Source organism: Athalia rosae, chromosome 1 (assembly GCF_917208135.1).
Source record: "Athalia rosae chromosome 1, iyAthRosa1.1, whole genome shotgun sequence".
Classification (NCBI taxonomy): domain Eukaryota; kingdom Metazoa; phylum Arthropoda; class Insecta; order Hymenoptera; family Athaliidae; genus Athalia; species Athalia rosae.
The window spans coordinates 18,380,467-18,406,863 of NC_064026.1; the positions used below are offsets into that span (position 1 = coordinate 18,380,467).

Here is a 26,397-nt window from a genome sequence, read left to right on the forward strand (position 1 = left end):
CTGCATGTCACAGGCTTACTGGCTACTCACCCGCCAATCAAAAGCCCTAAAAATAAATAGATGATCGAGCTGTTTTTGTTGGCTAATACGACGGATGTCAATTTTCTGCGCATCGTGTGGATGCGGCGTGACGTATCGGGAATTCAATAAATAGTTTAGCCCGTGTTTAGCCAGAGAATTTATAATCATTAAAAATCATTCAACTTCGAACTAGGTTAGTTTGATGTTTCGTTCACAAAATTATTTTGAAAATATTTTACTACTTGAATTTTAAACACAAAAAAAAACACCAAATCAGCTGAAACTCCCTACACTGTACCGTACACAAAAGTAATCACAATATTGTTTCTCCTAAATAGGTAATTGCTCCAATTCGGTATGGAAGTTCAACTCGAGTTGTTAACCAATATATGAATAAGTCGAATATTTCAGGCTGTTGTAGTACCTCTGGATTGAACATAACAAATGAAAATGGAATCAGAGAAAGAATGGGATGTAGAACAATTTAAAATGGAACATGAGTGTGACGAACATTGGGAGTTGAGACGTCGCTTTCTTCTCGCTCATAAAGACCAATTTCCCGAGGAAGAGTTGGTGTGTCTGGCACAGGTCTTCACTAACATAGAATTCTTAGGATGTCGGTACGTTAGTATAAAATGTAATTCAGAGATAGCCACATAAAGTGTTTCTATTACTCCCAAGTCCTCATTTTGCTTTAGTATGGTAAAAATAAATTGAGGTGTCAACAGTAACGTAAGGCAAGCTCTTTTCTGACTGAGATAAAAAAATTTTTTTCTTCAAATTTTTACATCGACAAATGATGTTTCAGTTATCCAGAGGAAACGATGCAGCTTGTGGCTGAATTATCCCAAGAGATAGCTGCTGATTATCGTGAGAAGCAAAAAACTAAATTACAACGAACCTTTGTTAAAGCATCAGATGCTGCTGGCGCCAAAGTCAAAGGTAGAAGTAACAAAAATTGTGAGTCGATACTGGAATTGGAATTAATAAAATATCTTATTTATCCAATGCAACTGTATTAATCAACTGATTTAATTGTGTGTTTAAAAACGGCAATTTTTATCTGATTAATGTTATCAGTGTTTCAATTTCAGGACTAAATATCAGTAAACCAGAACCAAGTGGGAATAAATCGTTAGCAGGTGATGATTCCCATATAAACAAAAAGATCAAACATAATCATATTTGTCCCACTCAAATTATCAATAAGCGAAAGAAAAACAACAGTTATACCAATAATGGCCCATTTGGAAACATTGTAGTCGTTGAACACTCTCAAAATAACGTTATAAGTATTCTTGTGGATGCAGTGAATGCGAGTGGACAAAATTTGGAGTGGATATATGACGAAAGTATAACAGGATGGTGAGCAAAGAGTATCAACTACTTTTAAGTTTCCCCATTTTACTTCTTATATTTAGAACATTCAGAAGCTCCTCTGGTGTATTTTCAGTTTCTCTCAATACGTTAATACAGGATATCATTTGTGATTTTCAGCAAATGTACGATAAAAATAAATCATAAAAATCTAGCTAATGGGCATGGTTCTAATAAAAAATTGGCCAAGCGCAATGCAGCAACTAATGGGTTGGAATTATTGAAAAAATATTATTATACCATTAAGGTAAAAATGTGTATCTCGTCATTTGTGTTGCTTGTAACAAATGTTAAACTAATCTTCAATAATTTAGATTAAGAAAGCATTCCATGGCACACCTGAAAGCATTGTGAGCACAAAGTCTCTGAGTAATGCTCCAACAGTTGACAATATTCTACCTGATGATAATATAGGGAGAAAACTTATGCGATTAATGGGTTGGAGTGGCAATGGTCTTGGAAAATCTCAACAGGGTATTGTTGACCCAGTAACGTAAGTCAATAAGTTTACTGTATGACAAATGGTGAGCTAAACTGGATAAACTTCTTCCGTTCGATTGAAGTTTTGTAATCATAAAACCAAAACATTGTAGGGTGCAACAACAGATCAGTAGAGAGGGACTTGGGTTTACAGCAGGCAAAGCCAGTCAAGAGATTCTGAAGAAAAAGTTCCATCAAATATTGAAAAACTATGTGAGCGGTGACACGAGCAGCGACCTCGTATTCCTCTCCGAATTTACCAATGAAGAAAGAGCTCTGATTCATCTGTAAGTCAAACTCTTTCAATGAAACAATAATTGGTTAGGCAACCTGTATTTTGTATTTTTTTCTTTCATAGAATTGCAAGACAGATGGGCGTCAAGTCGCACAGTCACGGCCCAAAAAATGCCCGCACGTTAGTCGTATCTCGCAAAATAGATCCAGCTGAGCTTGTAGAAGAATTAAAAGAAAGTGGCGGCATAACTGAAAAATACGAACTCATTTATCCAACGAAAGCCATGGATGTAATTCAATAAACATGCTGGAGTCTATGAAATTCTACTGATTCATTATGCTCATTGTAACTTACTAATCACAGTACCTTATGTAATGGATGAAAATATTTTTAATAATACAGAATCATTGCATTAAAAATAGAATATATTTATTCAGAGATGATTGGCCCGCCACCATACATTAAATCGTATGATATTTAAGATAACTCTTATTTTATTTGCTATAGGATATTGTGTCTCACTTCTAGTGAGCTCTTCTTGTTGTGACCTTTCTCAATGTTAGGATACAAAATGGATACCTGTAAATATCGAATAGTTTACAGGTATATTAATAGCTATATATAATTCAAACGTCATTCAGGCACAATTTGTCTCGTTATTGCAAAATATTAATTGACTTTCTTTGTGTATGTCCAAATTAATTATATATCAGATTTCACTAATGTGGTTTAATGTACCTATGATAAAACTCATAAACAATACAACAATATTTCATAATCCGGCATAGTTAATGGTAATCAGGTCAACTTTGACTCAACTAAGTATTAGAGCTATGTTATATCGATACCAAATTCTAAATCAAAGTCACGCTTACTTCCATATTTATTGTCGTTATACTACATCCCAAGTTCTTCTCCCGGAAGCTATTCATATCAATGAGCAAAGGAGTGGCTCTCTGATTTCAACATAACATTGCAAGTAGATTTGCCAGCTAATCAGGAACAGAGGTAGCAGTCGTTACCCATTGTTGAGCAATTTGAGTTAAATTTTTATACATAATATAAATCAATCGTTGACAGAGAAAGAAGTATAAATTTAGGAAGAAATGTGTTTGAAGTAATGAACCGATATTATTATATCTTTTTTCGTTCATTCAGTAATATAAAAAACTTACAATTAATTTATTCACACATTGAAAAGGATGATATATACATAATTGGATAAATAGGTGATTTCGATATGTACGGATCCGCTTGAACAAAATAATTCAATTCTATTTAAGCAAATAGAATTTTAGGAAACAGATTAAGGAATATACAATTCTATTCGTGGTATTCAAAACTACGTATTAATTTAGAGTACGAAATTTGTCTACATTTAAAACTATGTCCTCATTCTTAGATTTGAGTAATATTTTTGTACATTAGAAAATATATTGATACTATTTTTCATTGCTTTTCTATGGTATGTAACAAAGGTTCCACCATAACTGATTGAATCATTATTATTCTTTTGGTCATTCTCGACGGTAAAACTACTATGTAGTAACTGAAGTACCAATTCTACACTCATGGATTTTTGTGAAAATTTGATTTTAGTTATGAGGTCATATAAAAATCACATCTGACAAAGAGCACATACAGCAAAAAAATTTATCTCACTCAAATGTTGATAATTCATGCAATGTAGAGCATGTATATAATGCACATATAAATATTGTTCATAAAAAATCTATGCATTTGTCTAAAATTAGCAAATACGAATAAAAGTCGTAAATGACGCTCACTTATACACATTGTAGCCTACCAAGTGTGTATGCTTATTGGATTCTTAAAATACAACTTTATGATTTAAAATCTGGGTACAGAGTTCCCAAAACTTCTTGGAGTGACTGTAGGGATAAAACTATGAGGAAGAGAAATTTAATTATAAATAACAAGCAACTCAATTTATAATAGCAAAAAAATATATACCATCTTCCAAAACAATTTATCACATCTTATAATATCTTCAACTGGTGAAGTTACTTTTCAACATACTCATACAGCTTCAATGATCTGATTGCAACGAAATTGGTGATCAAGATGCGAAACTTTGGAAGTAGTAACAATTGCAATATAATATGCGATGTGTTCATCTAAAAGATATCATTTATCTTGGAAAAAAATATGACCAACTATTGACAAATTTCTTTTCAAGAACACACATAGGAATACTTTGAAATTGTGATGTAACATGGATTACATTAATATCCAACCATCTATAAGAACTTGAATATATAAATTAAAAATCATAATCATAAAGGCTATAAGTCTTCATAAGACCGAAACAGCCCATTTACTCGAGAGAATGTTTTGAACATTCAATCGCTTGCTTGTCTTATCGGAATCTAAATATCATCGTATATAATATCTAAGTCATAATAAAACGAAGCTCGTTGAATACAAAATTAAGTATGTCAATTACTTGTAAGATAAAGTCTGAATAGTTCTTACAAGACAATTGGGCCTTTGAAACTTTTTCCTTCAACGCTAAGGTTTTCACCAGCATATGACACAAGTGGTGATATCTCGACATCTCCCTCTACAGTAGTAGCACCAGCTTGTTTCAACCAATTTTTATGAAGCTCAAGAACATCCTTGCGTGCAGTTGATGGGCACTCCCGATTAGCTGAATCATTATTTTTCAAAGCGCTGAATTCTTCTTTTCTAGTTACTTCCCACACAGCAAAATTTTTGGAAAATGGAAAAACATCAAACACAAATTTCTCTATTTTGATACCATTTGGTGTTGATGGAACAACACGTTCTCCCTTTTGATTGACATATGGAATCTTTTTTTTAGCTACATGAAGTTTCAGTTCAGTTTCATGAACATCTGCAATTGACTGCAGAAAATCCTTAGTAAAATAGTGATTGCAAATATTTCCAGCAATGAACTTGAGCCTTCCATTTTCATCGCGAAGCGATGCAGTCTCTTCGGTTATCTCGCTGTACTCAACTACTTGATAACTATCATCCACCTGGCAAACAACTCCCACAGCTTCAGTAGGAGATGATTTCTCAACTACTTTAACGCCGCAATCAGCTGATCGCGACAAACAGTATCCGAGAAATATTGGATCAGCCACCTTGACCAAAATATTATCTACGGAATGTGCATGAATTGACCGTATATTCTTTTCTGCCATATCTTCTAAAATTCTTTGTACTTTCAATGCTCTATAAAGTCCTCCATTTCCATCAGGGGCTCTAGCGAGTCTATATTTTTCATCCAATATAATTTTACCATCTAAAGTGAAACAAGGAAGCATGCCTTGCTCGAACATGATGACATTTTTTTCATTCAGATTAAAGTAGTTGTGACGTTTAAAAAATTCCCTAGTTGCCCTAATTGTTGCCTCACTTGTGAGTATATACCAAGTTATTGAACCTCTTTTTTTGTATTTTAGCTCAGCTAAATTTTGAAGTCGAAGTATTCTTTCAGCTTGTAATTGAAACAAACTTTTACCAGATGGCAAACCTACATCATACATTCCCTTAGGATAGCTTACTCCTAATCGTGTCCCCTGCCCTCCAGCCATGAGAAGAACAGCTACTCGTCCATCAGATATTTCTTTGAGTCCCAAATCTTGGTAAGTTTCAAGTTCTTCAGGTGTTGAGTTCAAAGCCGAGGCACTTACTTTAGCAGGTATAGGGCGCAGCTTGGCGTCTAATACAAGGTGATCAGCATCCAGCGAAGAAATAGCAGTGGCAAAATAAGTGGAAACTTCCTTAAGATTTTGTTCTTCAATGTCTTTGATGAGCAGCAATTTCTCATCATCACTTATTTCATCCCAATATTGTAACAGATGTTCCTGATGAAACTCCCGCAATTTTGTTAAATGTCTTTCAATATCTGTAGCCATAGCGTTGTATTTCCGTCAAGATTTTCCCTGGCTCAATTCGCTAATGATTCTTTCTATTTATTCGTATATTATTCTGACCAACAGCACACTGTCGCACTTTCAGATATCTTTCGAGAAATTCAAAGTGACAATTGACACCCAGATGACATTTGAATAGCTGACATTTCAAGCCGGAAGATACGGCGACTTAACCCTACCCTACCAATACCGTACCTACGCCCTTCTTCCATGTGATGGTGGTGTTCATATTCGATTGGAGGAAGGTGCTTTCGAAATATATCTCTCTATTTTATTTCTTTACATTCACAATCACATTCTCTTCTGAATGCCAGGGAAATGAAAGGTAACTTGAATCATCAGGTACCGCCAGGTACGTACTATCACTTACAAAAGGGGCGTGACAGATAAAAGTTACGTCAGCACCGATAGTGGTCACCGCCCACCGGCTTGATTGCTGTTTAACTTGCGCGTGCGGAAATAAAATACTTTCGCGCCAAATTTATCATTCCATTACTACTCATTCAATAATTAATATATCATTGAACGTATGATTCCAAAATGTATTTTCCAAGGAATGGTAAAAGCCTTAAAAAAATAGCCTTCGTAAACGAGGGTCGGGACTGACGTAGTGGAAATTCTGAATAAACAAAGTAAAACAATGTATTCTTGTTCAAATTTTCAAGCTTTTGTAGATGTTCACTAATATGGAGTACAGATATTCATCAATATCAAATAACTATAGTACGCACGAAACAAAATCGGCAATCCAATACCATTGTTATTTAACAATCGAAATGAGAATAAAATAGCGCAATTGCCGGGTCTTCAGTTTCACACGTAATAAGTACATCGCGGAATTTGTCCAATATCTGCAGTAATTGAGATCTCCGAATATTTTCGAGATACATTATTTCCTCAAGATGATGTCCACCTTTCAGGTATCCAAGCCGGCACAATTTATCTAGTAAAATCATATCCTCTGAAGGAATTGGAAAACTGTCGGATTGATATTCGAAAATTCCATTGGTGCTGTGCAATGCAGGAGAAACTACTATGTCACTTTCTCCAGGTGTATCAGCTAAAGTATTATTACCTTCCCAACTATGCTGATTTTTGGCAGTACTGACTAGACGAGATTCATCTTGGTTCGCATTTGACTGTAAATTAGGCGCCAATACAAATTATCACTATTATATTTTGCAAGGTCAAGAAAAGAAGATATCAATGAAAATCACCATCTTCAAACAGCCATTTAGTGTTGGCATGTACTGCACATAGGTGTGTAGTTGGAGGAGCAAATGATTTTTCAATAACCAGATTATGATTTTGACCAATTGGGTCTGTTGTTGTGGCTGGCTCAGTGGATTCAACTTCTGACTTATCGATGTTGGTAAAGAAAAATCACTTATTACCTAAATTAAAAATAGAAGTAGTATCGTCAACTGAAAACTGAAAAAGGAATTTAGAAATATTATAATTGTACCTGTAGTAGACATAATCCTGGGAATTGCTCTGAAAATGCGTCCAGTAATTGAGCTGTGAGAATTGCATCTGGGGCCACCACATAAACGTTACTTTCGCAAAGGGGATAGATGATCATCGCCTTAGCCCAATAGACCAAATGCCCAGTTAGTTGAAATACCTCCAAGAAAAATCAGGTTATTAACTGGATGGAATTTATGTGTTAAATTCTGTCGAAAATAGCAGATTTTTGATGTTCAACAAAAAAAGATACTATAAAAAAAGAAAGAACTCATTATGAGAGATTCCAGTACAATAATAATCAATCGTGATAAATCAATCTCATGAGTCACCTGCGCTAAACTAAGATCAGAATCAGCTGCCAGAGTTTGAAGACTCTTCAATGGGCTGTACATTTGAATAAGACGAACAAGGGCTGGTGCAGAGTCGGCGGGAAGTGACTCCAATAGATCCAGGGGCTCTATTAGAAGCAGTAATCCATGATAAGGTCGCAAACTTTCAAGGCATCTGAAATCATTTATTCTTCTGTGTCAAGGGTAAAAAATAATTTCCAGTATTAAACTGCACATTACTTGTTTTTTTCTTACTTATTTGTAACCCATTAAGAGCGGTGCTATAACAGCACATAGTAGCAAATTACCTGTCTATAATTTCAGGGTTCATGATGAACCCCTTCTTGTGGGACTGGTGAACTTTTTGCGGTAGACAAAAACTGACTTGTATCCATTTGTTAATCATGATGTTAATCACTCCAGATGTACTAAGGCTGTTAAAAACAGACTTTAGATCCCGGGCTAACGAACTTCTCTGAAGTATAAGTTCATATGGGGATTCATCAGATTCACTTTCTTCCTCGGATCTAAGAGTGTGAAAAATGATTATTTGTAGAAATATCATTGCTGGGTGGAATTCTATTTTCAACAATTATGGATACCTTGCAGCAACTTCATCATGAGTTGAAACCATTACTTTTATCTCATCCGTCAAAAACCCACATCTTTTTTCCTCGTGTCTCAGAGCAATTCCAAGCCTATAAAATCAGATTCATTTCTTTGTTTGAATAGTGGGAAATGAGTTATATCGATTATCAAATCACTGGGTCGGGTCAGAAAATTCAAAAGGTTTGCAATTGCATGCAATGATCTGATTGCAGTTCTAGTTCACCAGAATAATTCACCTTTTACTGAGATCGTAATAACATTTAACAACAGAGTGATTTGCTTGGGCCTGCAAAGCAAACACTATATTGAAGAGCATAGATGAGTTGACATCTTTTAGTCCTCGTGATGGTAGCAAAGTTGGGTGGCCGACAAAACGTACGTTGTTTACTTTTAGTTCAAACTTCAATTCACATAGTTCAGGCTTAACAGCAAAAAGCGTAGACAACACTTCATCAGAGAAGCCAGTGAGATTTCCATTACTTATATTAGATGTTGGAAAAGGTATAGACTGCGAAGTGAAAATCTATCGATATTATTGATCCCTTTGATATAAGAAAGAAGTTTACCAGTCTCTAAATTAATTTAATTAAAGCTGTGACAAAGTGTTCTCCAATCATTAATGACTAATGTAACATTTCATTGAGGCTTTCGAGCAAGTATTCCTAAATAGCAATAATAAATATTAGATAATATCAAAGTAGGAAAAATGTACTTGTAACAAATCCTCACTGATTGTCAAGGAGTACGGATTTTTCTTCTTGGTAAATTGTTTTGAGTCCCTTTCCAGATTAGCAGCGTGTGGATATCGAAACAACATTCGATCACCCTTACTATCGCTTTTTACTAAAATGACGCTTAAGGGATTTATTTCCATTTTGATTCCAGATTAACGCTCAACTCCAAATTGCAGTTCTGGCAGTTTCATTGTCTGGTTCACATAAGACATTTGGAAGCTGTTGCAACAGTTTTAGACGATGGTCTTTGATTAGTTGCAATGATCATAACTAATATTATCGTCTGTAACCAAAGGTAACCTATAAAAGTACCTGTCAACGGCAAAATCATGCTTGTGCCTATGCCATGTTTTCCACGCGCTCTATAATGACGCACTTTATAGCTATATCATATAAAATGGTACATACGTAAGGGATGAGAATAAAATCAATACTTGAAGCTACATTCGTTCTTTCACTACTTCACATCTTTCTGCCTTGAACGAGGTGTGAAATTTGTGAGGTTATGATTTGTGACTAGCGATTGGTAAAATTGTTTACATATTTATAGATTATTTAACGAGCGGTTTGTTAGAGCAGTGAGCTATTGGGCAGGCGTCGAGTTCGTTGCGTCACTTTGGGAACAAAAATATCAATGCTTTACAACTTACAATTAAATGAAACCATATCTCAAGAAGTACTCAAGACCTGGTGAGCAGACGACTTTTTTGACAGATTGCTGAAGGATGATGACAGATGTTTTGCTAAGCAAGCAGACCATTCGTAAGTTTGAACCATACGTCTTAGATTGATAATTGCATGTTTGTTTTTCGTTTTATCTGAAATTTATTCCGGATCGCAAATTTATTTCGGACAGCAGGTGTGAGGTAATAATGGTAAAATTATACTATTGTTATGTCGTAAATTTGAAATGTCAAGACACATACCGCATCGTCCCCTGCAAGGAAATAATGTGTCTTAGATGAAATAAAACTTTACATTTTCGCATGCAAAGCAATTGAGATGAAGTCCTAAATTTTATCTGTTTATCGGAATTAGTATACTTCAAGCTGACGCTACGTACCATCTACAATTAAGTCTCGTTCGTACATTTTCATACAAAAATAAAGGTACAACTCAAACCTCATGATCCTCTCTACCAAATATAACAAAACATTCCGCTAGTTCTTTCGATGATTAAAACTTCGCAACTTCAGTGAATTTTATTCAATGAAGTGAAGAAAAAAAAAACTCGTCAAATACAATAATTAATCATCACGTTTTTCGTGCTTTGCTATACACATTTTCCAAACATTCTTTCTCATTTGCTGTTCCATGAAGGACTATAATGAGGTAGAATGCAAGACATTTTTTTTTTTTGATGATAGCAACATTCAAAATTTAGCACATATACATATAGATTTGTACATGGCTATTTGATTCAGTGGAAATTACTTTATGTTTCAGATTAACGGGACCATAATTTTGAACAAAGTGTCCATCATGTTCGAGGGAGCGGTTGCAGCACTGCTGAACCGTATTCTTGGAAATTATATCGAAGATCTTGATACTGAAAATTTTAATGTGGGAATATTTTCAGGCGATGCATATCTCACAGATCTTAAGCTGAAAACAGAAGCCCTTGTGCGTAGAAACATGTTGCTATTGATTTAATTTTAGTGGAGTTATATTTATAGTTTTTTCAAATGAATTCCAAGAAGGAAATAAACTCTTCCTATTTTATTATAAATTTTTCGTTCCAGTATCAACTTGGACTGCCCATTAAAATTAAGATTGGTTTGATTGGGAAAATTAGCCTTAAGATACCTTGGACAGGTCTCACATCACAGCCTGTGATTGTCATCATTGAGGTGGAGTGTTTCAATATGCTACAAAACTGCAATTATTTTGGGACTCTCGCCCTCTCACTTCATCAGTTTTGATATTGATGCGCAACATGATTAGCTGCCGACTGAATCTCACATATTTTTTCTAGGATATCTATATAATAGCAGTTCCTGCATTAGGTGATGCTTATGACCCCGATATAGAGAAACGTCTGATCAGAGCAGCGAAGAAAAAGATCTTAGAGGACCTTGATGAGGATTATTTCCTTGGATATGGTATGCGGTTTTCATGTGCTAAAAAATTGCTTAATTTACATCTTCTTTAAAAATAACAACCTTTGGTTCTCTTGCAGGAATAACTTCTAGTCTACTTGACAGCTTGGTAACATCTGTTATTAACAATTTCCAAATAACCATCAATAATGTTCACATCAGATTCGAAGATAGTTTTACACAATCAACACCTGTTGCTTGTGGCCTGTGCATTCAAAGTCTGTCAGTGACTACTACTAACAAGTAATAATAACTCAATAATTGCTTGTTTTGCTTCGGAATGCAGTTTATTTCTTTAATTCCACTAAGTTATTCATACTCTCACTAGTTAAACTTGGTTGGTAGACTTTTGAGACTAACTAACCAACGAAGACCAGAAATAAGCAGCATTCATTGCATCCTTGTTTTTTTGTTAAGCATGAATGTGTAATCATTATCCACTGGTTACACTCTCGTCAAAACTTCATAAGCTCAGTAGCAATCGTGTATCAAGAACCCCTTGTGTGTCCTTTGTTACATTTGGCTGAATGGTTCCAAATAATTTTCGTACATTTTGTTGTGTATCATTCATGAATAGGGCTATGCAGTGGCAGACAAGTTACATTACTACTGAAAGGATTTAAAATCCGTAACAAATGATGTTCACCTAACACTGCATATCGAAGTCAAAAATGTAGATTTCCCTCTATGTATGAGTGAATACCTACGTTGCTGAATCGGTCTACCAAAGCTTCACTAAAGCGATAAATTTTCAATAATTAACTTCAACAGATTAAACCCGGTGGCGTCCAAATGAAGCTTTACCGTGGCAAATGATATCATTCTAAATACTTCTGCCGGAACTTGGTATTACCTAATTCGTACTCTGTTATAAATTTGATCCGAGTTAATGTTGTCTTTTTCTCTATACTTTGTTACAGCAAAACTCTATGCTGGCATAATAGCAGTGTTCGAGCTACTAGCATACAATTGTGATTCATGCACTATCTCATTAACTATCTGGGTACTTATGTGGCTAATGTTGTTCATGTTTACTTTTCTTGTTATATGTTAATCGTGTATTTCTACAAACTTACTTTTACGGTATTGATTTAGTTAAATTTTGTTATTTTATACCATTTATAGCAAATGGAAACCAGGTGTAATCGCCACAAGTTCGAGTTCAATTTATCAATTAATGAGGGCTGAGTCAATGTCAGTCTATTTAGACCCAAAGGCTGAGACTTGTTTGCCGGAGTATCCAGCAAAATGGGAACTCTCCAAACTTCTCGCTTGGAAAAACGTTATGCATCGAGCTCTCCAAACTTTTAGTATCAATAATCAAGAATTTCAATTTTGTGAGTATACGTACAGCACTTTCTAATAGTACGTTATCATGGATATACGAAGCAAGCTGCTCACATGATTTACGTCGTTAAATATTGGATGCTAGTAGAATCTCTCACAGCAGATGAATACCAATGAAAAATATGATGGGAAATGAACAGTGTGTTTTTTACAGTGATGAAACCATTCACGGCAAGAATTAAAATTATAATTAACAAGAGCAATGAAATTCGAGTGCCGCGAATGTTGGTAGATTTTGTTCTCCAAGACGTAGCTACCCAGATTACTAAACAGCAGTATATTACTCTGTGTGAAATTATTCGATCGCTTAAGCGAATATCAATCAACAGGTGTGTATAAAAAACCGAATGTATATGGTAGCTTATAAATTATTTATTGTATATATTTTAGAAAAATCAATTTACTACAATGGCTTCTTAACAGCTTTTGAAATTTTCTTTTTCAGGCCATACAAAAAATACCATCCTGGTACTCGTGTTCATGAAAATTGTAGAGGCTGGTGGAAATATGCCTATAATGCTGTTGTAGATCAAAGTGTAAAACCATACACCTGGGCCTATTTTCAGGCTCACCGAAAAAATTATCATCAATACAAAAATGCATTTAAAATGACTTTACTTCGACCAACTGATACCGAGCTCAAATTGGACTTACAAAAATACGAAGACATGCTTACCATAGTCAGTATCATAATTGCTCGAGAACATGCTAAAATACAGGTAAAAAAAGATCTAATATTGTAGCATTGAAATGTAATACATTCGATTTTATGTGTCAGTCTGAGTTGTGATTTCCTACTTCTTTTTTTGTACTCAAATAGCTGAAAGAGGAAGCACCCCAGCATGTATCCGTTGAAGTGTGTAAATCAAGCTTGTGGAATATGGTTGATGAGCCAGAAGTTGTCAAGTTCGTTGTGAATCACGAAAAGGCATATGAAGTTAACAACCAGCTTAGTAGTCCAGAGCGTAAATTGATCCAAAGTATGGGCAATGGTTCAGGAGAGCAGACAAACCCCGATAAGTTGCCGCAATATATTGGTAGGTGTACCGTGTATACATTATGCTTCAACATATCAGTTAAAAACAATTACACTTGATGGAAAAATATAGTGTTTATTGAAGAATACTTTTGACGAGTACATTAAAAAATTTTCAGATCACAAATATAATTTCACTCTGGCAAATTGTTCCCTGAGTTTGTTAAATGAAGATAAAGAAGTATTGGTAATAACATTAACTCAGTTCTTAGCTAGTGTTGAAACGCGCCCGTATGCTTCAGCTTTCAAAATATCAGCTCGTGCGGAAAGTTTTGTAATTGAGGGAGCATCATCTGACAATGAACTGATACCTCTAATAACAGCCGACAATATTTTAACAGGTAAATTAACTCAAACATCATGATGTATAAAATTATTTACGAGAACTTTAATAAATTTGCATTGAATTGCAGGAAACACGGCTTCCAATTTTTTATCCGTAGACTTTGAAAAGAATTCATTAAATTCTTATGCAAATTTTGATGTCTCTGTAACACTAGAGCCAATCGAAGTTATGTATCACGAGGTGAGTTAGGGCTCATGCAGAAAGGTTTCTTATCGTCACCTTCACTAGTTTATGCATATCGACTTGGGAATCAAACTTGACTCTATTTTCTTCTTTATAGTACGCTATATCAGAGATAATCAAATTTTTCAAAACGAGCGACTTGAACATAACAAAACTGCTACACATTATGCGATGTCAAATGAGCTCGGTTAAGGAGAAAGGTTTGAATATAGTTTACTCGATACCATCGAGACAAAAAAGAATCAATCTTAAAATGGACCTAAAAGGCCCATACATAGTTCTACCACAACATGGTTCTGTTCAAAAGTGTGTATAATTCTGGTCTGTGGAATCGCGACTTTTCAAACTTCCACAAGAGTGCACATCAAAGTTTACCTTGTTTTTCACTTCTAGTGGAGGAAATTTGCTTATATTTGATGTTGGACGCACAATAGTCAAAAGTGAACTACAAGCTGCAAACGTACAACTAGAAGATGCAACTATGATGGAACTAGAAGAATTACTTTACGATAGGCTGCATATAAGTTTCATTGAGGGGCAAATACTCTTTTGCCATTCAGGTTATTATTAGTAGTTATGTGGAATTGCCATCACTATATTAGAAAATATGAATAAAATACTGTCAACACATGTTTCAGGTGACGACTGGAGAGAAGTTAAGAAATTATGTGACTCAGAGAATCATTTATTACCTAAGATCCAATGCAACTTTACGTTATCTCATAGTATAAAGATGGACTACAGAGTATTACCCAGGTATGTAATTCTCTGTTGGTTTTGGACGACTGGTAATGTTGTTGATTGATAAATGAATCATATAAACTTTTTCATTTGTAGGACAAAGCTCAACATGTCAATTTCTAGTTTAAAATTGAATTTGTCTGAGAGAAAGCTCAACCTTTTGACTGAGTTTCTTTGTTCTATACCGTTTTTGCATCAATTCAGCAATAATCAGGAGAAGGAAAGTACAACCCAGCTTGAAACTGACCAAACCATAAGATGTGGCAACGTTTTCTCATTTAAAGAGTTAGATCTAATACGCAATGTGATCGCCCAATCATCTCTAGTCACTCAGCGAAGTAGTTCCAAACAAAAATCTAGTGATACTTTGGATCCAACGATATCAGATCTTGAGAGGTAGCTCTAAATATCTTTTTTTCATCTCTGAATTCCTTCCAAATAGTAATGTGCAGTAAAGTACCAATGATGAATTTTTCGATAGGCATATTATGTTTTTTTTTTCTTCTCATTCATAATCCACTGAAATGAGGAAGCTATATCAGAATTACCATCGCTATCAATTATCAGTAGCATAATATTTGTAAATTAAAACTTCTATTACTTTCATGTTTTATTAAAACTGAAACTTGTAAACTACAAATTGCTATTCAGGAGTATCGTATCATCTGAATTAAGCGAGGAAGATATGGAACTGTGGGCATCAACAATTGAATTACCTGGATTCGATGATAACATTTCGCCTCATAATTCCATCAGATTATTATTGAGATTTGTCATTGGAGAGGTAATTTTTTTCTTACACGTAGCTAGTTTCATCATCAAAGTGTTTCAATTCCAATGAATGAAATAAAATTTTATTTATTACTTAATGTATTATTTCTTTATTTTTTGCAGTTTTGTATTCACTGGGAACAATCTCTAATCATAGAGAAACCATATGTGACTCTAAGAATATCTGGGCTTTGTTTGGAGGCTGCAGTCATGGACTACGGCTCATCAATACATTTCAGTGTCGGTGGCATTTTGTTAGCAGATAAGACAAATGCTGGAGTTACTGGTTCATATCTTGAACTTATTTCCACCAGTACTACATCTGAAGTCATTACCATCTTATATCGCAAGGTATTTGTGTGAATCAAAAGTAACTATAGCTCGATAGCTGTTTCACAACAAATTCTTATTCACAGGTGACAGCAAATTGTCCAGATTTCAAATCTCACTTCAAGAGTACAGAACAATCTTTGATTGTAGATCTTGCTCACATCAATATTATATTCCATCGGCATTCATTTTTGACATTGAAAGACTGCTACGACAAAACTTTAAAGTAAGCACAAATTCACCCAGCCATTTTGTTCTATTGAGAATACACCTCAAAAAGTATAAAAAATCTATTAATTTGTAGAAAAGTTATTTATGTATGTTTATTACAGGATCCAGCACCTTGAAGAGATCTATAATTATCTGAAGAGAGATGTATTCAATAATTCTGTATTTTGTTTGAAAAAACCTGATGATCCACCAATTCCACCTGGTAAATGTTAATCGCTCGTTTATGTGTGACAGCGTTTTTCTAATAACTTATGAATTATTTGCTGTCCTTCAAGGAGCCACAAAATTGAGCTATTCTGCACGACTGGGCACACTGCAAATCAATCTGTGTGATGTCGACGCATCTCTATTGGAAATTAAATTATCTGGCTTAGAAAGTGACTGTATTTACAAGGCTAATGAGAGAATGATTTTACGACTGCATCTGAGAGGTCTTACTGTAATAGATCTTAGTGATATGACCTTATATTCCAAGGTAATGCATAGATACTGTTCACTTTATTCATTACTGATATTATCCATTGATATTTTTTAATTATTTCCTCAGATTGTTACAGTAGACGAAGATAAGGTCTTGGATTTCAAATATGTCAGACACACACCAAAGCTCTATAAATGTTCCGATATGGATGCCAGGCAAGACGATGTTAAGGCAGATGGAAGCTTGAAAGTGTCACTGGGTCGAATCAATATAATATTTATTTCAAAGATGTTACAAGACTGTGAGGTTCGTTTTTCTTATCGGCTTCTTGACAATTTACACTTGGGATAACATTCGGAATGGAGGTATGCTGGACTTGCACTCCTATACTTTCATGATGCTATCAATTTGTTGCAGAATTTCTTTAAACCATTTGCGCATCTCGTACCTAAAGCTTTGTTGACTTCATTCAGCGATTCCATAGTTTCGAATATAAAAAAGCTAAAACACAGTGCCACTAAGCTACACTTATCACTGGATTTACATGGACCAACTTTTCTATTTCCTCAAAAGAAAGATGTACCCAGTTTATTGGTGTTTCATACGGGTAAATCAATGTTACTTGTATCCGTTGTACTTAAACATGTTGTTACTTTAGTATTAGAGATCGAATTAATTGAATTTTGAATTGAGCTTACATATTTGATGACATCTTTTAGGAATCTTGACAATTGAAAATTTCTTCAAGGCTGAAGAATCATTCAAACAGAGTAATATGAGCGGCAGTACATCTGAATCCATAGTAATCGATAATATTTTGATTGAACTGAGGTCGGTCACTCTTTCCAGAGCAATCATGATGATAACTGGGAATTTGGAAACTCAAGTAAGTGAATTCTGTTATCCTGGTTATGGGTTTCAAACAAGTTTTGCGCTATCCCGAATTTGACTATTCACAACAATTATTGTCAACAGGAGCCTATTTTAGAACCGGTGTTTGTTCGTCTGGATTTAAATAGAAGGATTGACCATAAAACTGCAATGACAATGAGCTCTTACAATCAGTGCGTTTGTCAATGTGACCTCAAAGGAGCTATTGATATGATACTTATAAACATTGGCCATCGCGATCTTACATCTGCACTCTCTATATGGGAGGATAACATTTCTAAAATCATCACTATGGGTAATGAGTCACAGGATATTATAATAGGTGTAGAAAGAGTGTCATTTCATGAACAGTAAATTTAGATAATAGAAAGTTCAATCCTCTCGTTTTTTCCAGGTACAAATTCACAAGTGGAGGAAAGCTTCCCACTTACACCTTTGTCACCAAATGTAGCATCAGAGGATACAGCAGTAAAGAAGCTGGAGGCATTCTTTTCACATAATGAGCATCCTTTTTGTGAAATCAATATAAAACTAACATTGGATGGAGTGCAGTTAAATTTATTTTCAGATACCGACGAGGTAGGTAATTTCCGAAACCATCGGTTGACCTTTTTGTGTCGAACATAGAGCTAAACTAAGTTCGTCTTATAAATGTATTTATAATTAGAATGTATAAATTCGAAACGATCCAATTTTTCAGGTATTGAGTTCTCCTGTACGTGACCTAAACCATGGTTTGTGTAAGTTAACGATAGACGAAGTATCTCAATCTCTAGAAGTCTACAGTGACGAAAGTTTGATCATGAAATTATCAATACGGAGCTGTTTATTAGAAGATATTCGCAGAGATGAGACCATTGTGTTACGAAAGTGAGTAATTATATTTTCCATAAAAAGCTTAAGCGAAAAGAGAGTGCTACGAGTATAATAGTTTAGCAGCAATCTGATGATGGAATGTGGCAGTTGAAGTTTATTACTACAATATTTTTCAGGATAATTCAGTCGCATTCGCAGAATATTGGAGCTGACATATCTAATATTTCCATCTCCACTCCGCCAATATTAGATTTTACTTTCCAACAAACCCAAGCTGGTGATAGATGCATTGATGTGCTGATTGAAGAAACTCGTCTTAATTTATCCATGTCATTTCTCGTTCACATTGGGAAATATATCATAGATTCCATACCTGGTGACCCAGTGGACAAGGGGGTTATCAATGAAGGATATGTTGGCGATGGTAATATATTGGTGAGTACAAAAATACAACCAAAAAAGTTTGTGATGAGAAGATTTTTTGCAGAGTTTGAAGCAACTTGAATTTCAATATGGAATATAGTTGTTATAAAATATGACTGGATTATTGAATATTTAGCATGCGTATCATCATTTCCACATTTATATTTATTGGATAATAGCATGTGGTAATTCCTGCTACATATTTTCTTACATTCTGCAAGTTTTACTACCTAATAATGTAATTCACAGACCAATATATCTGAATTAAGAGCTACAGGATACGATGCTGGAAAAGTGCCAACTATAAATAAGTTCCAGAACCTCCCAATAATTCAGCCTGAGGACCAACCAGGTACTTTAAAAATTTTCCATATGCATTCAGTAGCTTTTATCCTGATTCCTGAGTTGGAAGTTGTTGCTGAATCTATGATGGTATTTAAATCGTTCGCTCTATTGTAGGTGTATCGGTATCCATACGAATTCGAAAACCAGAATTACTTGTGTTTGGTGATTTGAAAGCCAGCAATGCACACGCTGTACTTTTTCAAGCTGAACTTATCATAGAGAGCAGTACTCATGATGGAATTTCATCAATTGTCTGCTCTTTGTCCGATGTTCAAGCTAAAAGTAAAAGCCAAGCTGAATTTAGAAAACAGCCTCCACATTGGGTAAGTCGCAATTTTTACTATGGTAGTAATACTGCTGACAGATGATTTTATAAGAACTATTACGCGGTTATATGAAATAATTTTCATACAGGTTTTACGCCCATGTGATATCGAAATCTCAAAGACAAGGAGCTTACTGAATCACGATGTTCATGTAGTGGCTAGTGTGAGTTCAGTCGATATTCATTTATCGGCCAGCACCGTACAAACGTTCATTGATGTGGGTATCTTTTCAAACTTTCAGCAAACATGATCATATTGAATCCATAATTTAATATTGTCAAAATTGAAAATGTCATTTATTTATACCACAGATTGTACAAGATGCAATTTTCTTTCTAAAACCCAACGACCTTGACAATAAAAACATATACCAAGATTTTACTCCTCATAATGAATTGTGGAGTCAAAAAAAAGTAGCCTGCATTCCATATAAAACACATCGGCAAGGTATGAGGTTTAATTACTACTAGATTGATGTTCTGTCGATGCATTTGATTCATGGGACTTAAAAATTGCAGACTCACTCACTCGAATGCTTCTTGATGATAGCTTCAACAAGCAATGTGAAACATTCCAATTAAAACCAGTTTCTTTCTGCATATTACTGGAAATGGAAGATACTATTGAAAGGGTTCCCATGATGATGGCTCAACTTGAAGTTGATGCTTTTCTTCAAGATTGGAATTATAAATTCCACATGGAATGTATGTACATAATTTTTTCATAACTTATGATTTTCATATTTTCATGAACCATTATTTTCATTACAGCTATGATGAAATTGCAAGCTTCTTGTTATAATGTAAATGCTGGGGCTTGGGAACCATTGATTGAACCTTGTATAAAAGATGAAAATATTTATAAACCATGGGAATTAACATTCAGGGTGAGTTGTTTGTTCATTCAATCAACGTTTGAACAACTACTATCTAATATATCTTACCTCATTAATTTTCTCTAGGTATATCAATCTGATTCCTATGAAATAAATACTTGTGGAAAAGATACTCAAAATCAGAAACGAGAAGCCTATTCTGAAAGCCGAGCAAAAAAAAGGGGTTTTGAAGAAGATGAAGCTGAAAACAATGATGGAATGTTGTTCATTTATCCAGATCATTCTGCGTCTTCTAAAATTAACAAAAGTACAAGAATTATAAATACTCTAACGTCAGGTTATATTCCCTTATGAATTTACTGGTCAGACTTTGTATCGTCCATGAAAAATGATAATTTTGACTTCTTAGTTCGTATACTTGCCAGTTAAATTCAATTTGTCAATAAGTAGCCGTTGTTTACTTATAAACTTGAACTGCGCTATGTTCTGTTACGTTTGACCCTCTATACTCTATTTTCTCAAAATATGTGTGTAGATTACAGTTTTGAGTGCAACGACGATTCCGACTCAGATAATGAAGGCTCAATGCGAACACTCACTGGAACGTTTGGCCATTTATTTATAAGGTATAGTCATAGACATTTATGAAATAAATGAGTAAATGTAACATGTATTCACCAATGAGTGAATTTTTCTTAGAGATGAGAGTGAGGAAGAAACCAGCGATACAGATGAAACAAGTGGTGATGAAGATGAAGGAGTACACATCTCTGATGAAAATATGGAAGATTTGCAAGTTATAAGTGAGTGGCTTTGTCACAATTGTTAGAGATGACCGTTTTTTAGTGCAGCTTTTCAAAGCGAAGAAAATTCTAAATCTTCAAACTATTATAGATGATTGCTCCACAACCGAGGATGAAATCAAAGAAAATCATTTCGCAACCTACATAATAATAGATGCAAAGGACAGACTCAACTTCACAGTTACGCCGAATACAATGAACACGTGTAGCGCAATTCTATCATCGTTCCTGAAAAGTAGCAATGGGATTCCAATCGTTGCAACAAATGCAGGAAAACTAACTTTACGAAATGATATTGGCTACGCAAGTAAAGTGGAGTTACTTACAGTTGATGAGGTAACTCGCCCATCTTTTAATTCAAATTTTAGAGCTATTATAGCTGTAATTTCAGTTCTATTGTAACTGAAAGTATGAAACGGTTTTTCTTACCTATGCTTGAATTCTAAAATATTGTAAACATATTTTTATATTGGAGAAAAATGTTACAGGAAAATGCAAGAGATCACACACACTTGATTGCTGTTGCTAATTATCATACAGCAGATTCAATGGCAAATAGTCCAAGTAGTCCAGAGGCTGAAAACTTTCCCGAAGCAACTATCTTGACAGCTGTAGAGAAGTATGTACATAGTTCTGACATTTATCATTGAAAAACCTAATTTAAGGGTATTGAGGTGATCATTGCTGTTACAGTTTCGATGGTGAATTCAATGACTGCTCTATATCTTACATTCAAAAGGACTTTTCATTTATCACACAAACTCCTACTGAATCCGTTACTAAAATTTACAATATGGTCACTGAGGAACGCCTACGGATTCAAATAGAAGGTACTGTATTATATTTTATCGTCGTGATTTTTTTGAAAGTCATAATCTATTCTGACATTGCGATCACTGATTGTGAGTTGAATAAGTAATTTCAACTTCACACTTTCAAACAGGATTTGAGGATACTCTTGTTTATTGTCCGAAACGGCAAGGTTTCAAAGTAATCTCATTACAACCCATGCGATATGGAATAAGACATCATCTGATGGTTCAAGTGGAAACCAACGAACATTTTCACAGAACTATAACCATTTGCTCTCCCCTGCAGGTGCGGGATAAGTGATATTATCGTAAATTTTGCGGAGCTTTGATGCAACGCTAATGACAATTATTACCACGTTATCATTCAAAATTCTAATAATAGAGAATGTTAATATTCACACAGATTCATAACGAAACGTCCTTTGCAATTGGATTATATTACAAAAAGAAATTGGCAGAAAAAATGAACGTGCCGGCTATTGGAGAAACATTAAATCCTTTCGACGATAACACACGAATGTCAATCATAGAGCCTGACGAGATTCTTAATGTCCCTTTGTATGCTGCCTATCATTTTCAAGTCCACATACAACCTGCATATATGGAGTGAGTCCGCTGCTTATAAAGATCATTAAGAGTTCGTTTGTTCAGCTGAGTAACACAATTTATATTAATGTTCTCTATGCAATCCTTTTTTGTATCTTTTTGCAGAAAATACCAAGTGAGTGAGGCTGGTATATGCTGGAAAGAATTGAGCAATAATTTAAACACCGCAAAGGATATATACTGTTACACAAAGGATGATTCCGACAAATCCGTATTTGCAGTAAAAGTAAGAATAATGTTCATCCGACTCATGAATGCTGTCATGGCTTTATTAAAATGTGAAGGATTTATTCAATTTCGTTTGTTTTAGGTATTATGCGCAAAAAGGGTAACGGTCCAAACGAACTCCCGTATACCGAATTATCAAATAAGAATACTGCCTCCTCTTGTATTTCATAGCAGACTACCTGTTGCGGTGGATATTAAAATTCCAGTAATCCAGTATGAGGTCAGAATGGAACCAGGGGAAAATATAACTATCTATACTTTGAAACTCAGCGATAATCCGAAAGTAACTTTTGAGGTGAGACAAAATTATTAATAGTATAAAATTTTGATAGCTGTTTGATTCAGTGATGTTCATTAAAAAAAATTTTTAAACCTGTGATCGATATAAAAAAAAATGATGCTTCCCTGTGATGCATCATCTGAATTAGTGTTCAATGTCTGGTTTCTCTCCTTACATTTTTTTTTTAATTATGGTTCAGTTGCAGTTACGTTTTGTTATAAGTTGCCTATTCGTGAATATGTATCACCTTTATTTTATGTTCTCTGTTTTTGTTATCTAGATCTATGAAATGTCTGATGATCCAAGAGATCTCGATTCCTCACGTATATCAAATATTTATTATGGATGCTTTTTTGAAATTGGTAATGCTTATTTATTTTGTTTATTGATTTGGAAACACCTAATTTCAATTTTGAGTGCTAAGTATTACGTTTTATAGGTACAAAATTATTTGGGTAACGTGTGGACCAGCACGATAGCCATAACTACAGAATCCGAAACAAAACTCGTGAAAATGGTACCTGATAACGAACCAAAAAACTTGAATCCATTTTTATTGAGCATCAGGCAGGACTGGAGAGAAAGTTGGGCAATTACTATTTATGCACAATATTGGATTGTGAACAAGACTGGCTTTCCGCTAGACATTCGTGTATGGAAGTTTACATAATATCATCAATGTTTTCTCATACCTGAATTTTAAATGACATACGATAAAACATTAATCATTTTTTCTGATAGGAAACATGCTCAAATATGGTTTACGAAATACAAGGAAAAGAACCAGTTGTATTCGCATTTAAAAAAAATCGTCACCGATTTGTTCGATTAAGGGCTCAACAGTCGGGCTGGTCACCAGCTTTTGGAATAGATTCAGTCGGCACAACGGGTTTAATAGTCTGTAAAGATATTGAAAGGAAACGAAAATATGAAATTCAGCTTCGCGTGGGAATATCTCAGCTCTGTCCTGTTTTGACCAAGATAATCACACTCCTACCTAATTTCTTGGTTGTTAATAAAACTAGACGAAGTCTGCGATTTATGGAGGACAATGAAGAAGCTGATTTATGGAATGATTTGGCTGGCGGTCAGGTATAAATCTGAGTCTGTAACCAAATATTCACACCAAACATCTTACTCTATTATTTTTATTCTAGGTCACTGCTTTCTGGCCATACACAGATTCTATGAGAATGTGTATCAAATGGAGTAATAGTCAATTAGTCTCTCAATATTTTGACATAACAAAAATACGAAAGACTGTCTTGAGAATGGATAATGGGGTTTGTATTTTGGATATATTTGCACTATATTGATACATTGTGCTTACCTCATGTATCAGTGGTTTCATTTAATTGATTGTGCCATAGACGGCTGTATGCGTTGACGTATGTGGAGGAAGTAATGCCCCGTTTTCCATCATCTTCTACAAATACCAGAACGGAGATGCTCCTGTGAGAGTTGATAATCTTTGCCATGATTTGTTCCTGAAAATCAATCAAACTGGAATGGGACAAGTAGCTTTATTAAATCCATATCAAAGCTTATTATATACATGGGATGAACCTACAAAAAAAAGAGAGCTTATCTGGAATGTGTACAATAATGAAAGTGATGGATATATTGCAAAGATTTCCAAGGTGATATTACATAATGCTCCGATTCTGGTTATAGCAACATATTAGTGAAATCCAAACGAACTGTAGAAATTGACGAAGCAAAAAAAATTATTGTTGCAGGATGGTTATGGACAGGAAACCGTTTCTTTTCGTACGTTAAAACAGTCTACTTCGCCAACTTATTCGGTATCTTTAGCAAAGAAATTAACTTTTGGTATGAAGGGTTCGTCATCGGTTTCTGTGACTGATGAATGTCCCACCAATGAAACTATATTAGATGGCGAAAAGCCTGAGGTAACATTTTTAGTTGTATCAGATGAGAAGCATACTTTACTTAATTCTGAGAAACAAATTTTTGTGATACTAATATGTTTACAGAATATAAAAAAGATTTACAACGATGAAGTAATAGTTTATTGGATAAGTTTCATGGAAAAGCGTCAGAGAGTACTCCTGTTTACTCAAGATGCAAATATTTTTCAAAAAGCCAAAAGTATCGTGGAGCCTGAATTTAGCGAGAGAGAAATATTTCTCTCTTTGTCTGGCATTGGTCTGAGTATTGTAAGCTTTTTTTCAGGCCTTGTCAAAATGAACTACTCCTTATGTTTTGATGAATGCCAATGCATAAAATCCTTCAGCCCTGACAATGAACCAACTAATAAATTCAAATGACTGATCTTATTTATAGTCAATGGAATCAGCTATGAACGTGAAAGAGCTGGCGTATTTTAGTGTCACGGATTCTTCTGCTATATGGGAACTCTACTTTGGAAAACGTTGGAAAACTTTGTCCCTGGAATTGAGTGCATGGATGGAGGATAGATTCAGAAATTCATATCAGAAAACACAACTAGAAGACTTAATTGATGTATGGTACACCTTTATATATTCAAAATTTTTGATCGCTCATAAATTTATATGGTACTCATCCAAATCATATTGAAACACATTAGGTCGATTTTCAAAAGATGCATATGACCAAACCATTTTATGCGAAACTGAGAAGAAGTTATTCGCCTGGTATTTGGCTTCACTGTAGAAAATCATTTTCTAACATATACCTGGAAGGGAAAGTACATAGAATACAGGTGAAACGAATTATATTTGCTTTAATTTGTAGAGTGCCGTTGACGGATCGTATTAAACTGATAATTGTTTTCTGCCAAAACTTTGAGCAAGCTCCTCATCATTGGTTTATAATAATATGTTTTCAGATTGATAATCAGCTTCATGATGCTACATTTCCAGTGGTATTATATTTCTGGCCACAAAGATCCTTAACCAATGGTATTAGAAATCAGAAAATGAAACCGTGCTTGGAATTTTCTTTTTTAAAACAGAAAAAAACGACATTTGACATATATAAGTAAGATATCATGCACTTCTGTGCCTCAAGAGTTAATGTTTGTGTTAAATCAATATGATGAAAATGAAAATTTTAAGCAATTTACTAACTTAACATTGATTTTTCACAGGAATATGACGGTGATCATCCAAGAGTTTGCTCTCAACCTACATAAAGAATTTGTAGTTTGCTTGTTGGATAATTTGATTCCAAAGCAGGCTGAAGCAAAGGCTTCTATTTCCCTACAGCTAAGAGCAGACTTATCAGCCATTCATACTTCTCTATTGCATATTGCAAATTCGGTAATACGTGAGAGCATATAACGAGTCTATAACGAATTTGATTAATTCAATGTCTGTGTGGTATTTCATTAAGTTTGCAAAAA

The 26,397-nt window shown here is 34.6% G+C and overlaps 4 protein-coding genes across 14 annotated transcripts in view; 2 read left to right on the forward strand and 2 right to left on the reverse strand.

Annotated features, from left to right (window-relative positions):
• On the forward strand, positions 1-2,532 carry LOC105692849 (NF-kappa-B-repressing factor). 4 transcript variants are annotated; one of them, XM_020856276.3, is made up of 8 exons: positions 1-359; positions 433-641; positions 830-963; positions 1,116-1,386; positions 1,498-1,645; positions 1,713-1,891; positions 1,992-2,165; positions 2,237-2,532. In XM_020856276.3, exons 2-8 carry the CDS (start codon positions 466-468, stop codon positions 2,412-2,414), a joined length of 1,260 nt encoding a protein of 419 aa, XP_020711935.2. In that variant the 5' UTR covers positions 1-359; positions 433-465; the 3' UTR covers positions 2,415-2,532. The 4 variants fall into 4 exon arrangements, with proteins under 4 accessions (XP_020711935.2, XP_012267761.2, XP_048515254.1 ...); XM_012412338.4 differs by having other exon boundaries at positions 1,519-1,645; XM_048659297.1 differs by having other exon boundaries at positions 1-214; positions 360-641.
• LOC105692848 (UDP-N-acetylhexosamine pyrophosphorylase) lies at positions 2,521-6,228 on the reverse strand. The gene has a single exon (XM_012412337.4). The coding sequence runs from the start codon at positions 6,019-6,021 to the stop codon at positions 4,606-4,608; it is 1,416 nt and encodes a 471-aa protein (XP_012267760.2). The 5' UTR covers positions 6,022-6,228; the 3' UTR covers positions 2,521-4,605.
• LOC105692828 (GATOR complex protein NPRL3) lies at positions 2,521-9,970 on the reverse strand. 6 transcript variants are annotated; one of them, XM_048659186.1, is made up of 11 exons: positions 9,587-9,798; positions 9,157-9,461; positions 8,681-8,952; positions 8,438-8,533; positions 8,144-8,362; positions 7,836-8,010; positions 7,505-7,663; positions 7,257-7,433; positions 7,115-7,178; positions 6,235-6,982; positions 2,521-2,692 (listed from the first exon to the last, which is right to left on the reverse strand). In XM_048659186.1, the coding sequence occupies exons 2-10, from the start codon at positions 9,316-9,318 to the stop codon at positions 6,804-6,806; spliced, it is 1,503 nt and encodes a 500-aa protein (XP_048515143.1). In that variant the 5' UTR covers positions 9,319-9,461; positions 9,587-9,798; the 3' UTR covers positions 2,521-2,692; positions 6,235-6,803. The 6 variants fall into 6 exon arrangements, with proteins under 6 accessions (XP_048515143.1, XP_012267729.2, XP_048515140.1 ...); XM_012412306.4 differs by lacking the exon at positions 9,587-9,798 and adding an exon at positions 9,829-9,970 and having other exon boundaries at positions 6,235-7,178; XM_048659183.1 differs by lacking the exon at positions 9,587-9,798 and adding an exon at positions 9,829-9,937 and having other exon boundaries at positions 6,235-7,178; positions 9,157-9,397.
• LOC105692827 (intermembrane lipid transfer protein VPS13C-like) overlaps positions 9,676-26,397 on the forward strand; it is a 19,215-nt gene continuing 2,493 nt past the window's right edge. Inside the window, exons 1-53 of one of the 3 annotated variants that reach the window (XM_025747106.2) lie at positions 9,676-9,940; positions 10,625-10,801; positions 10,921-11,028; positions 11,154-11,280; positions 11,358-11,520; positions 12,403-12,614; positions 12,779-12,953; positions 13,070-13,343; positions 13,445-13,661; positions 13,780-14,001; positions 14,074-14,186; positions 14,287-14,495; positions 14,583-14,749; positions 14,828-14,945; positions 15,027-15,326; positions 15,582-15,714; positions 15,825-16,052; positions 16,118-16,257; positions 16,364-16,464; positions 16,538-16,737; positions 16,810-16,989; positions 17,101-17,290; positions 17,403-17,569; positions 17,659-17,869; positions 17,969-18,153; positions 18,275-18,444; positions 18,567-18,825; positions 19,063-19,165; positions 19,273-19,481; positions 19,573-19,701; positions 19,796-19,931; positions 20,003-20,188; positions 20,255-20,370; positions 20,446-20,626; positions 20,855-20,945; positions 21,019-21,122; positions 21,214-21,458; positions 21,611-21,741; positions 21,816-21,952; positions 22,066-22,220; positions 22,338-22,540; positions 22,646-22,766; positions 22,851-23,063; positions 23,488-23,700; positions 23,790-24,140; positions 24,206-24,331; positions 24,419-24,688; positions 24,788-24,961; positions 25,046-25,228; positions 25,356-25,535; positions 25,621-25,755; positions 25,882-26,033; positions 26,143-26,314. In XM_025747106.2, coding sequence (XP_025602891.2) covers positions 10,661-10,801; positions 10,921-11,028; positions 11,154-11,280; positions 11,358-11,520; positions 12,403-12,614; positions 12,779-12,953; positions 13,070-13,343; positions 13,445-13,661; positions 13,780-14,001; positions 14,074-14,186; positions 14,287-14,495; positions 14,583-14,749; positions 14,828-14,945; positions 15,027-15,326; positions 15,582-15,714; positions 15,825-16,052; positions 16,118-16,257; positions 16,364-16,464; positions 16,538-16,737; positions 16,810-16,989; positions 17,101-17,290; positions 17,403-17,569; positions 17,659-17,869; positions 17,969-18,153; positions 18,275-18,444; positions 18,567-18,825; positions 19,063-19,165; positions 19,273-19,481; positions 19,573-19,701; positions 19,796-19,931; positions 20,003-20,188; positions 20,255-20,370; positions 20,446-20,626; positions 20,855-20,945; positions 21,019-21,122; positions 21,214-21,458; positions 21,611-21,741; positions 21,816-21,952; positions 22,066-22,220; positions 22,338-22,540; positions 22,646-22,766; positions 22,851-23,063; positions 23,488-23,700; positions 23,790-24,140; positions 24,206-24,331; positions 24,419-24,688; positions 24,788-24,961; positions 25,046-25,228; positions 25,356-25,535; positions 25,621-25,755; positions 25,882-26,033; positions 26,143-26,314 — 9,126 coding nt within the window. In that variant the 5' untranslated portion in view covers positions 9,676-9,940; positions 10,625-10,660. Of the gene's footprint in view, positions 10,045-10,624; positions 10,802-10,920; positions 11,029-11,153; positions 11,281-11,357; positions 11,521-12,402; positions 12,615-12,778; positions 12,954-13,069; positions 13,344-13,444; positions 13,662-13,779; positions 14,002-14,073; positions 14,187-14,286; positions 14,496-14,582; positions 14,750-14,827; positions 14,946-15,026; positions 15,327-15,581; positions 15,715-15,824; positions 16,053-16,117; positions 16,258-16,363; positions 16,465-16,537; positions 16,738-16,809; positions 16,990-17,100; positions 17,291-17,402; positions 17,570-17,658; positions 17,870-17,968; positions 18,154-18,274; positions 18,445-18,566; positions 18,826-19,062; positions 19,166-19,272; positions 19,482-19,572; positions 19,702-19,795; positions 19,932-20,002; positions 20,189-20,254; positions 20,371-20,445; positions 20,627-20,854; positions 20,946-21,018; positions 21,123-21,213; positions 21,459-21,610; positions 21,742-21,815; positions 21,953-22,065; positions 22,221-22,337; positions 22,541-22,645; positions 22,767-22,850; positions 23,064-23,487; positions 23,701-23,789; positions 24,141-24,205; positions 24,332-24,418; positions 24,689-24,787; positions 24,962-25,045; positions 25,229-25,355; positions 25,536-25,620; positions 25,756-25,881; positions 26,034-26,142; positions 26,315-26,397 lie in introns of those variants that run through there. The other 2 variants (XM_020856273.2, XM_048659062.1) reach the window with 2 other exon arrangements.